Source organism: Lathyrus oleraceus, chromosome 7 (genome assembly GCF_024323335.1).
Source record: "Lathyrus oleraceus cultivar Zhongwan6 chromosome 7, CAAS_Psat_ZW6_1.0, whole genome shotgun sequence".
Classification (NCBI taxonomy): domain Eukaryota; kingdom Viridiplantae; phylum Streptophyta; class Magnoliopsida; order Fabales; family Fabaceae; genus Lathyrus; species Lathyrus oleraceus.
Genome location: NC_066585.1, coordinates 121,579,210 through 121,592,059, shown reverse-complemented (window position 1 = coordinate 121,592,059; position 12,850 = coordinate 121,579,210). Strand labels below are relative to the sequence as shown.

Genomic DNA, 12,850 nt, shown 5'->3' with positions numbered 1-12,850 from the left:
TGAGGACGTTTCCTCAGCAGATATTTTCCCCAAGCAAGTTTGGAAGCTATCAGAGCTATGTTCCCCTGCGGAGACGTCTGTGGATAGTGCCTTCTATTCCCCAACAGATCTAAGGATTGCCTATCCCCAGCAGGCCTGTATTTGCCGATTTCCTCCCCGAGTGAGGCAGGTTCATTGAAATTTATCTCCAGCATTTATCCTATCTGTGGACTGAAGGATATCCCCAGCGGAGTTTACCTTTCCCCAGCAGCAGTGTTATTCTCCAACATGAGTGAGAAGTCGTTGCTCTCCCTGCAGAGTCTCCCCGCAGAGTTGGAGTACCCAATCAGTTTTGGCTCCCCAGCCGGAGTTTTTCATCATTTTTGCATTTTTGCATTTTAGTGATCATTGCATCCTCAAACTGCGTAGCATTCCCATTCAATATGGAACATTACGCCATAGAAAAATTCAAACATATGCATTCATGTGTTAACCTCACCAGACCGTATCCCCGGCAGAGGCGGATCATTTCATTCAACATCAGCACAGCAAGTCTGCTACAGTTGCTCTTGACAGCATTCAGGATTGATATCCCCACAAAGGTTTATTACCTCACCCGTTGGTGACAGAAAGTTTGTTTCTCCCCAGTGAGACCCCCAGCAAGTGGTCAACCTTGCCTTGACATATCTAAAATGTCGTTCTTGTGATACCGGTAAGTGTCATACTAGCACCCGCGTGTGTTTCTTTGTTTGGTGTCGGTAAACACCATTGTTCGGTGTCTGTAAACATCGGGTTTTCTCCCCAGTCATCGGTAAATGTCTGGTCATTTTTTGATGTCGGTAAACATCATCTTTCGATGTCGGTAAACATCGAGTCTTTTCTGCAGTCATTGGTAAATGTCTGATAATCCCCAGCTAGAGATCCCCAGTAGAGTCATCGGTAAACGTCCTAACTGGTTTCCAGTGGCAAATATTTGTTTTCCTTTAGTGAAGTGTTCCCCGGTCATCGGTAAATGTCTGGCCGTTTTTGGATGTCGGTAAACATCATCTTTCGATGTCGGTAAACATCGAGTCTCATCCCAGTCATCGGTAAATGTCTGGTCATGCTTTGTTTCCTTGTTGATAAAATCAAGATCCCCAGAAGTCGTCGGTAAACGTCTTGTCTGATTACACCACAAAGATTTTGTTCCTCCCCAAGTGGAGACGCCATCGGTAAATGGCCCCGTATGCTTCGATATCGGTAAATATTGAATGCCCAGTTTTATCCGCCATCGGTAAATGGCCCCGTTTTCTTCGATATCGGTAAATATCGGATCCCCAGTTGCAGTAGCCATCGGTAAATGGTCGAGTTGAAGTTGATATCGGTAAATGTCAAGTTTCTTTGAAGCCATCATTGGTAAATGGTCTTGCTTCCTTTTACATCAGAGTTGTTTCCCAGCAGCCATCGGTAAATGGTCTTGCTGAAGTTGATATCGGTAAATATCAAGTTACCAGCTTATAACCATCGGTAAATGGTTTCGCCTTTATGAAGTTGTCAATTGCAGGCGTCATCGGTAAATGACGTGGTTCTCCTTGTATCATATCCGGCAGAGTGCAAATTTATACGGTTCTTGGTATTCAATCCCTGTTTACCCTGAAAGTCTGACAGCCGTTGCTCTCATCCATTCGGGTTCCCAGCTGATTGAATAGGGGCAGCTGTAGCACCTCAAATTTGCACCTATCATTATACATACATTGTCATTATTAGGTCATAACATAACATGGTCCACTGCATAACATTGCATTGTCCCCTTTGCCTCAAGTGCAAGTCATCAGAAGAATTAGGTCAAACTGGTCAGGAGATCAGTCAATCAAGCAAGCAAGCACAATTTTCATTGAGCCAAGGCCTTAGGGTTGGTCCAACATGTTCACATGACTTGGGGATCCATTTGAAGTGTTTTGGTCAAGGATTGGATGTTCAGAAGTCATCAGTCAATGCACAGCTTGCCAGAAACCCTAAAAAGTCAAACTTGGTCAACTGTGTCTGATTTTATGGTTTTGATGGTGGGATTTGGTTTGAGAGAGCTTATTCATGTCCAAATAGGCCTCATATATCATGTCAAACACCATCATGGAAGAATTTGAAGCCAGATCAGAAATTTCCAAAAATAGAAACTGGACCTGTAATTGAAACCTGCCAAAAATGGAAACTTCTTGATCCCAAACTTACATCATGATACAAGCTTCAAATGAATTTTTGCCCAACATGAAAGTTGAAGATATTGTTCTCCCATTTCCAAAAAGTCCAAGAACACTCAATTCCCATGTATGGTTGGCAAGTTATGATCAAGTCATTCTCAAAAATATTTGAACTTCAAAAGGCCATATCTCTCAAACCATTTGGCCAAATTGGGTGGGGTTTTTTGCTACAAGTCACATTTGATGCCCTCTTTCCAAATATGTCATCATCATTCACCAAAACGTCACCAATCAAAATGGCATTTTGGACTTGCATGAATTAATTTCAAGTGAGGTTGAAAAATGAGTTTCAAAATTAACCACTTCCAACAATTCTACCAATCAAATATGTTCAGAAATGATGTTTTGGATTTGTCTAGGCCCAAATTCGAGCCACAGCCATGCATATGCACCATTTGAGTGGAAATCACCAAATTAGCAAAAACACTCAAAATTAGCAATTCCAATTACCACTCACTTAATCCCAACTTAGCTCCACTAAGCATCATATATATTGCATTTTTCTGCTGAAAGAAACCCTAGAAGCAGCAGCCTCCATCATTCCAAACAGAACATCTCATTTTCTCTCAAATACCATTTTCTCATCTTTGCATTTTCTGACCAAAACCTCAAAAGAACTCGAGCTATTCTTGTTGGTCTCATCATGTATTAACCATTTGGAAGCTGTTGCAAGTGGTAAATCCCAACTGTAAGCACAGCACACGACTGTTTCATCCAAGAACTCATTAATGGCAGATTTGGTCTGAGGTCGTTTCAAGGGTTGCTGAGCTAAACTTTCTTCACCATTCACCTTGTGGAAGCTAGTGGAGCATCTGTTTTGAGCCAATACATCCAAACAACACCTGTTTCATCATTTTCTTCAAGATCAAGTAAGTTTTCGAGTTTCTCTATTTACAAAGCTATGCTATGCTTATGATAGAGTGTTTTGTGCTGGTCATTTTGAAACTTGAATCATTGAAAACGGTTGGCTATTATGAAAGTTATGATGATTTAAAGTTTGTTGCTCCAATATGTTTTTGCTCGATTCATGATGTTGGGCTTGATTCATAGAAAATGGCTTTTGGAATGTTGATGTGTGTGGTTTGCTGGTCATGATGATGCCTTCATTTCGAATTTCTGGAAAATATTTTTTTCGAATTTGATTGATGAAGATGAAGCTCACTGTAGCGTACGAGCCCTAGTTCCCTGCCCAGAACACGTTTCGCCCTTGCATTGCATGTTCCTCCACACTTCTGGGCCATGAAACCAATCAGCGTGTGACACGCAGGATAACAGCACGCACCGTTTCACTTAAATTCCAAATATTTACCACAATGCCACTGCGTGTTTATTTAATCATTAATTCATTTTATTTCTTCAATAATCATTTCATTTTGTATATCAATCTTACAAAAATCATTGCGCATCCAATTTTAATCCAAAATTCATGGGGTTTTTTGTGGAATGTTCATCGCCATCTCTAGTTTTTTATCATATTTTTTCCAGATTTTTTTGATGAGTGGAGTTTAATTGGTATTAGGGTTTGTGACATGTGCTCATATTTTGTACACTTTGCCAAAACATTTGTGAAATGGTGATACTTTATCCAATGGCTCCCAAATTTTTTGTGCTTAAACTAGACACACTCATGGTGATTTTGGTGTAGAGTTTGTGAATTTATCATTGCTGGTTTGTGAGTTATGATTTTTTGAATTAGGGTGTGACAATTTGTGTCACACCATTGATGTCCAACTTCATGATTTTCATTACCATGCTTCTTGAACTCAAATTGGTTTGAATTTTTGCATGAATGTACTCTTGGATGTCTAGTTTACATGTGAATTTTCTTGGAATTATTTGTGGCATTTCCTAATTGTTTGAGGTTTTCTCCCCTGTTTAGTCATATGTTGACTTTTTGTGACACTTGTTCCCATTTGTTTTGTGAAATGCTCATACTTTATTAGATGGACATGAAATTTTATATGTGATTACTAGACATCTTAAGCTTTGCCATGGTTTTAGTCCCATTCATTTATCATATGCCATCTCTGATTTATGATTTTTTCAAGTTGATGTATGTTTGGTTGACTTCTTTGAGCATGCTTAAAATTGCCTTGCCTTTGTGATTTTCATTGACCTACTTCCCATGATCCAATTGAGCTGAAATTTGGTGTGCTTACCATGCTATGGATTATGTTTGATCATGATTTATTTGATGATTTATTGAAATGTCTATGATTGCTTTTGAGCTAAGTCTTGCTGTTGACTTCTATGAGCTTCCATATGCCATGCTTTGACCTGTTTTGTTCATGAAATGATGATGATGAATGATATGAGTGTGGAACCAATTGAGTTTGTTTCTTGATTGTTTGAACTTGATTTTGGACACTTGCCACTTGCTGTTTTGACTTTCTTATCTCTTTTTGACCCTAGGCTTGTCCTAGTGGTCATGTTGCTCATGTTTAAGTTTGTTGTTTCAGGTTAAGCAACAAATACCCAAAGAGATCAATACAAATTGATTGAGCTTGATTGAATATCATGGCTAACTTGTTTGTTTTTGTAGGTTGCTTAGCTCACATGCTTTGAGCCTTGTGCATTGCACATTTAACTGACTATGTTGTCTGTTGACTTATGCTGTTTTGTTTTAACTTTGTGTCTGGTATACTAACTGTGCTTGACTGATTTCAGGTACTTTAGTTGCTTTTAGTTCCTTGTGAACTTTGCTTTGCTTTGCTTGATAAGCAATTTGCATTGAGGTATAACTTCTTTACTTCATGTAGTCTGGAAGACCTGGCCTGTTACTTGGCCAGGCAACTGTCTGAAGTCCTCCTTAAGAGGCAATGTTTGTGACTCTTTACATTTGTCCTTGTATAGAGTCAAAGACCTCCTAAGTGAAGAGGCAATTGGCAGAACCCAAGGGATATGCAATCTATCCCCTGCCATTCTGTGTGTCATCTGCTTTGCTCACACCACTGTGTTGATGCATTGCAGATACAAACCCAAGATCTTGTACAATTGTACAGTTAAGTCAGTTTCAAATGTGTAGGAGGGTTCCCACCTTCTGAACCCACACATTCTTGTCTTAAGCTCTCCCAGGCCAGGGATAAGAGCTGTGAAGTCACATCTTCACTCACCTTTCATCTGCTTCACCTTAGCCCCTCAATGGCAAGGTTAAGAGCTAACACTATCCAGTTCCAGTGGTTTGTTTGTTGAGGTTGATATGACCCCTCAACTAAAACCTAACCTTGTTTGAGCCCATTGCTTGCATATAGTGTGTGTTACTTGTGCTTGTGTGTTTGCTTTAGCTTGCTTCCTGTGCAAGATAGGTTTAGTTTGGCTTGCTGCCTGTGCAAGTTAGGTTAGTGTGGTTTGCTTCCTGTGCAAGTCATGATTAGGATAGGCTTGCTTCCTGTGCAAGTTAGCTAGAAACCTTAACTTAGGGATGATTTGCATGATAACATCTAGGCTCGAGTCGTAGTCTCCCTAGTTGTGTCTCCCTCTGTTATCTGGTTAGGCTAGTCCTTTATCCCTCTGTAGGGGAACTACGTCGCCCTGATCCTCATACCAGATGAGGTACGTAGGCAGGAGATGAGCTGATCTCTCCGGGCGCCTGTGTCTTTGTTTTGTCTTGTTGTGTGCTTGGAAGCTGATGTAAGTCCATCGAGTGGCATTCGGGTTCCAGTGTGCGTGTGTTTGGTTCGGATGCTGATGTAAGTCCATTGATTGGCATTCAGGCTCCACGTTTGCCTTTGCCTGTGTTTGTTTGTGTGCGTGTTAGCCGAGCTACGAATGCTCTGATTCTCCTTCGTCCAAAGGAGATACGTATGCATAGGATGCGATATCCTAGCGAGCATGTGTCGTTTCCCCAGTCCAAACTACTTCGACTCTGATGTCTATGCCTGATAGACTAAGTAGGCCCAGGGTGCGATATCCTGCCGAGTCAGTCTTGTCTATTTTCTTGTGTCTCCTTCAGCCAGTGTGTGTGTGTGTGAGCAATGTTTTAGCAACCATTTTCCTTCCTATTGTGCGTGGATCCCGTCGAGTACGACGGATGCGTAGGGGTGCTGATACCTTCCCTTCGCATAACCGACTCCCGATCCCATTCTCTTTGGTCGCGAGACCATGTCTTTTCCAGGTTTACTCTGAGCGTTTCCTTTCCCTCTTTTGGGATAAATAACGCACGGTGGCGGCTCTGTTGTTCTTTGTTTCCCGCCGGTTTTTTGCGTGATGCGACAGTAGGCTACTTCTCCAATTCTCTCTATAATCTGGTATGGCCCTATGTATCTCAAACTTAGCTTTCGTGACTTAAACGGTCCTTTCAGTCTCAACCTTGGAGTTACCTTCAAAAGTACATGGTCATCTTCATCAAATTCCATTGGTCTTCTCCTGTGAACCGCATCGCTCTTTTGGCGATCTTGTGCTTTCTTTATCTTATCACGGACCATCCTTATGTTTTCTGTTGTCTCTTGAATAATCTCCGGTCCTAAGATCCTTTCTTCGCCAACTTCTGCCCAACATAAGGGTGTTCTACATTTCCGTCCATACAAAGCTTCATAAGGAGCCATCCCAATACTTGCATGATAACTTTTGTTATATGCGAATTCAATCAATGGTAAGAGCTCCTTCCAATTCCCTCCATTTTCCAGTACACAAGCTCTTAACATATCTTCCAGTGTCTGTATTGTCCATTCAGTCTGACCATCAGTCTGAGGATGATTAGAGGTACTCAAACAAAATCTTGATCCCATAGCTTGTTGGAATGCTCTCCAATGTCTTGAAGTAAACTTTGGGTCTCTATCAGACACAATGCTAGTAGGAACCCCGTGCAACCAAACAATTTCTGAAATGAACAACCGTGCAAGATGACTTGCTTGGTAAGTAGTCTTCACATCCAAGAAGTGCACAGACTTAGTCAACCGATCCACAATCACCCAAATTGAATCATAACCACCTTGGTTCCGAGGCAACCCTATCTCAAAATCCATTGGAATACTATCCCATTTCCAAACTGGAATCTCTAAAGGCCGCAATAAACCACCTGGCTTCTGATGTTCAATCTTTACATGTTGGCATACAATGCATTCTGACACATACTCTGCGATATCCTTTTTCAACCCAGACCACCAATAATCCTTCTTCAAGTCTTGATACATCTTCGATGAACCTGGATGTATAGTAAACGCCCCTTTGTGAGCTTCCTCCAAAACTTTTCTTTTTAGCTCGACATCATCCGGAACACAAATCCTTTGATTAAACATAATGACTCTATCTGGTGACTGAGTGAAACCTGGTTGAGTCAACATCTCTTGCAATATCTCATCTATCATTTGTCCTTGTCGGATCTCTTCCCTTAGGTTAGAAGTAACATTCAAATTTCCCATTATCACATCATCTTGCGTCCAACTAAACTGAAGATTGAGATCTCAGAACTTTTCCAACAATGCGTATTCCAACATCATCAACTCAGCTTTATGTATCTCTTTCCGACTTAAGGCATCAGCAACCTTATTTGCCTTCCCTGGGTGATACTTAAGCTCAAAATCAAAGTCCTTCAAATATTCCATCCATCTCCTCTATCTCATATTTAACTCCTTCTGGTCAAATAAGTATTTCAAACTCTTGTGATCACTAAACATCTCAAAATGCACCCCATACAAGTAATGTCTCCAAACATTCAATGCAAAGACAACAGCAGCCAGTTCAAGATCATGAGTCAGGTAGTTCTCTTCATGAGGCTTCAACTAACGAGAGGCATAGGCTACAACTTGACCACTCTGCATTAACACCCCTCATAATCCTTTCTTAGAGGCATCACAAAATACTTCATAGGACTTGCTAGGATCAGGGATGACTAAAATAGGAGCAATCGTTAGCTTCTCCTTCAAATTCATAAAACTCTTCTCACACTTCGAATCCCATTTGAAAGGAATTTCCTTTTGGGTAAGTCTAGTCATTGGTAACGCTATCTGTTAAAATCCCTTTATAAACCTTCGATAGTAACCTACCAAACCTAAGAAACTTCTGACTTCGGAAGCATTCTTCAGTCTTTCCCAATTAATAACTGCTTCAACTTTAGATGGATCCACCGATACTCCCCCCTGTGATATTACATGACCAAGAAACCTCACTTCGTTCATCCAAAATTCACAGTTACTTAACTTGGCAAAAAGTTGTTTCTCTTGCAGTACTGATAGGACAATCCTTAGGTGTTCTCCGTGCTCTTGAGGAGTACGAGAATAAATAAGAATGTCATCAATAAAGATCACCACGAACTGGTCCAAGTAGGGTTGGAATATCCGATTCATATAGTCCATTAAAACAGATGGGGCATTCGTTACACCAAACGGAATTACAAGGAACTCATAATGGCCATATCGGGTTCTAAATGCGGTCTTTGGTACATCCGAACTCTTAACTCTTATTTGATGATAACCCGATCGTAAATCAATCTTCGAGAACACACAGGCTCCTTTTAACTGATCTAACAAATCGTCAATCCTTGGCAGAGGGTACTTGTTCTTGATAGTAACTTTATTCAACTGGCGATAATCAATACTCAACCGCATACTACCGTCCTTCTTCTTTACTAATAATACTGGAGCTCCCCATGGTGAGACACTAGGTCGGATAAAATGCTTGGTTAACAACTCTTCCAATTGATTCTTCAACTCTCTCAACTCTAGTGGCGCCATGCGATACGGAGAGACGGAGATTAGAGTCGTCCCAGGTATCAGATCAATAGAGAATTCCACTTCCCTTTTAAGAGGAAGAGAGGTGACATCTTCAGGAAAAACTTCTGGAAATTCACAAACAACAGGGATTTGTGTAACACTCAGATTATGCTAGATTCCTTGGTAAGAGCCAAGAGAACTGACTTTTCATTCTCAAATAAGAAATTAACCATGCCAACCGTACCTTCCAAGATGGTAGTTAGCACATCCTTTGGAGTAGCTTCACTAGATGGAATGATAATCAACTTCTCTTCACAACCAATAAACACCGAGTTGGTGGAAAGCCAATCCATCCCCAAAACCACCTCAACCTTCTTAAGTGGTAAACAAATAAGATCAATCTGAAAAACTCTACCATTCACCGAGAGCGAACAATTTTCACAAATCAACGGTGTCTCAACCACATCATCCATGGCGGTAGTAACCACCATAGGAGGAGACAAGGGAATTCCTTGCAAGCCAAGACGCTTCATGCACCGAATTGATACAAAAGAGTGTGTCGCCCCACAATCAAACAATACAAAACAAGGATGATTATTGATGAAACACGTACCAGCAATTAAGGCATTGTTGCTCTTAGCCTTCCTTGCATCCAAGGTATAAACTCGGCCGGTACTTCTCCTCTGCATCTGATTCTTATTCTGAGGGCATTCCCTAGACAAGTGTCCCTCCCTCTGACAAGTAAAACACCTAATCCCACTTACAACACATCTTCCAAAATGACACCTCTTACATGCTTGATATTGAGGAGGTTGGTTAGGTCTTGCATGTTGCACCTGTTTTCCCTTGAAAGCGTGAGATCTAGGCCTGAACTGGTTTCCTGGCCTTCCTTGGTCTCTCTGCCCACTCCTGTACTGATCCCTTTCTTCTTGAACTTTCTTCAATCTATTCTCAGCCACATAACATTGCCTTAACAATTCAGCATAAGAAGTGAATTCCCTTTGAGAAACACTATGAGAAATTTCACCCCTCAGACCAAAATGAAACTGATCAATCTTCCACCTCTCATCCGGTGCGTACGCAGCTTGCCTAGAAGAAGCAACCATATCTTCGAACTTCTCAGCATACGCTGCTACTGACATAGTACCCTGCCTGAGCTGTTGAAACTCAAACTCTTTCTGAGTCCTCAAAGAACTAGGAAAATACTTATCCAAGAAAGTAATCTTAAAATGCTCCCAATCCCTAGGTATTCCTTGATTGGTCATAAGAGTCAAAGCACTCTCCCACCATCTCACTGTTGGACCCTTCATCATGTGAGAAGCAAACACAACCTTATTTTCTTCACTACAATGAACTATCTGAAAAATCCTTTCCATGCTGGTTACCCACTCCTGAGCCTTCACAAGATTCAGCCCACCATGGAATTCCGGAGGATTCATGCGGAAGAAATCTCAGAAACTACCACCTGCAGCTACCTGTGTAACTCCTTGAGGATGCAAGCCACCATTCCACTGCTGCATCATCTGTTGCATGAATTGATTCTTTTGTTGTTGCATCTGTTACATAAATTGAGGCCATTGAAAACCTTCACTACCACTTGGCAGTTCAGAGTCTGAATTCTGGGTTTTGGGTCTACCACGACCTCTATGTTTGTCAGCCATGATCCTGAATGTCATACAAATAGAATTAAGTTGATCAGGCTCAATACTATGAATATAACACCAAGGACAATGATGACAACCCACATATGAGGCAAAAAGGAATACTTATAATATTTCATGGCTAGGTCGAGGATACGACCTGCTCTGATACCAACTGTAACACCCACATATAATATATGTCTAGAATACATATTATACATAGTGTAATACTGGTACTGAAATACATAAGTGCCTAGCAGCACAATGTACATATACAAATACATTCCCAAAATAACACAATATGGCATAAATGTATATAAGAGTGCCCAAAATAAAACTACTGATCTAGATCATTAGACAATGATCTCAAAAATATCTACACAGCGGAAGAAAAGCTACCAGTCCTCAGGTAAGCAAGACATCACTCTATCTTGCCCTTACCTTTATCCTGCTCAGAACCACCTGAAAAATAATCAACAAAATGGGGTGAGATAATAATCTCAGTGGGTTCCCTATCTTATGGGTCCACTCGGCTTTACAGGGTTTTCTAATCAATATTCAACTCATATCCAACTCAAGTCAACAAGGGAACGAAGACTTGAGCGATGGGGAACTAACTCGCAATTGTATGGCAACATGTATTTGGGTTCTCATAACTCAACCACGAGAATTATTCAGATCACGAAACATCAATTCCCGAACGGACTTACGTCTAAGACAGGCCGGTTCATGCATGCTCGTATGACAAGATGGATAGAAGTCCTTCAACCACATCAGCAGACAAGATGGACAGAAGCTTCCCATGACGTTGTTTGAAGTCCACAGGATCTAATACAAAAGATGCTAGCTTCCTCAACTCTTTCAAGTCAAGTCATCTGAAACTGTACTTCTTAGTGTTCCTTCGTCCACAACCCATGGTCTGAAAATATTTGCAAATGATACCTTAGTCCCTTGAAATTTCCGTGTGATGAATGTTATGATGCGCATTAATGCATGAATGCAACAATCACAAATAAGGGATCACACACAAGCCAAACAAAGGTTAAGGGATGAATCAAGTCATTGTCAAGATCAAACATCCATTTTGGTGGATTATGGTTCACACCTTATCAACACCCAAGTTCCATTGATATTGACAAGACTTGATTGGATCAACCAAGAATCAAGGGTTTGTTGTAAGTCACGAGCATGGAGTCTGGGTAAGAACCATCCAAAAGGAGTGAACTAAGGATAAAAACCTATAGATCATGTTCTAAAAAGTTTCCACGGTCTTAATTCCATCTATCGAATATTACAGGTTAAGATGACTAACTCATCGACCCATAGTATTCTCAAGAGAAACTCGTCTGAGTGTAGTATCGCGTAACAACTGTTATCAAGTCTACACTTGAACAGTTTCCGCACTACGTTCTAAATAGGCCAAGATGGGTTAAATGTTCTAAGGTCCTCAGCTTCTCAGACCCAATTAGAAATAGTAATGCCTAACCACAAATACTTATGTGACATTTCCAAATCCAAAGGAGTCTCCACTGAGCAGATGGATATCATGCCAACTTGTTAAGGACTACTCCACACAAGTCGAACATGACTATACCATCCTCCTATCTTAATTGCACTCAAGTTCGAGTTAGAACTTATCTCACCACTCAGAGATCACCAAGCATAACAAGCATATTATATCACACATACATATATACAAACATCACATATATACAAATATATACACACAAAAAGTAGGCTAAACCCACTGGAGACTACTCCCCAGCAGAGTCGCCATTTAATTTCTGTAGCGGTAAATTCATGATCATCAAGCTATTGACAAGCTAGGGATCAAGTAACAAGAGTCGCCACCACGCTTTTATTGTTTCCAAGGGAAAAGGGAAAAAGTATGAACAAAACCCAAAAGTAAGAAGTTTTCAAATCAAAACTAATAAAAAGTCAGAGATTACAGGTAAGGGGGTTGGTTACACAGAGGGAAGGTGTTAGCACCCAAAGTGTCCTAGGTACTCCTAGGTGGCCCTTTTTGTATGCATATGTACTTGGTATAAAGTGATGTTTACAAACAAATAGAATGGGGGGATGAGAAAAGAATTCACTAATTATATTTTTGTGTTTGACAAGACCTTCGGTCTTGTGCCTACGTACCAACATAAAAATGAGGGATCAAAACCTCGTAGTTCGTGATACAAATTTCAAAGTGGATGCCTTGCTTTTAACAAAATTTAAGTTTGAAAGGCACGAAGGCCTAAAAATGGTTTGAATGAGTTAATTCTTTTTGGTTTTTTGAAAGTTTAGATCAAGTATAGTTAAATTTATTTACAAGCTTGATTTAATAAAAGAAGTT

General features: G+C 40.6%; 1 protein-coding gene across 1 annotated transcript; it reads right to left on the bottom strand.

Annotated features, from left to right (window-relative positions):
- Positions 1-9,027: 9,027 nt before the first annotated feature.
- On the bottom strand, positions 9,028-10,305 carry LOC127102363 (uncharacterized). The gene has a single exon (XM_051039740.1). It carries the CDS (start codon positions 10,303-10,305, stop codon positions 9,028-9,030), a length of 1,278 nt encoding a protein of 425 aa, XP_050895697.1.
- Positions 10,306-12,850: the final 2,545 nt, after the last annotated feature.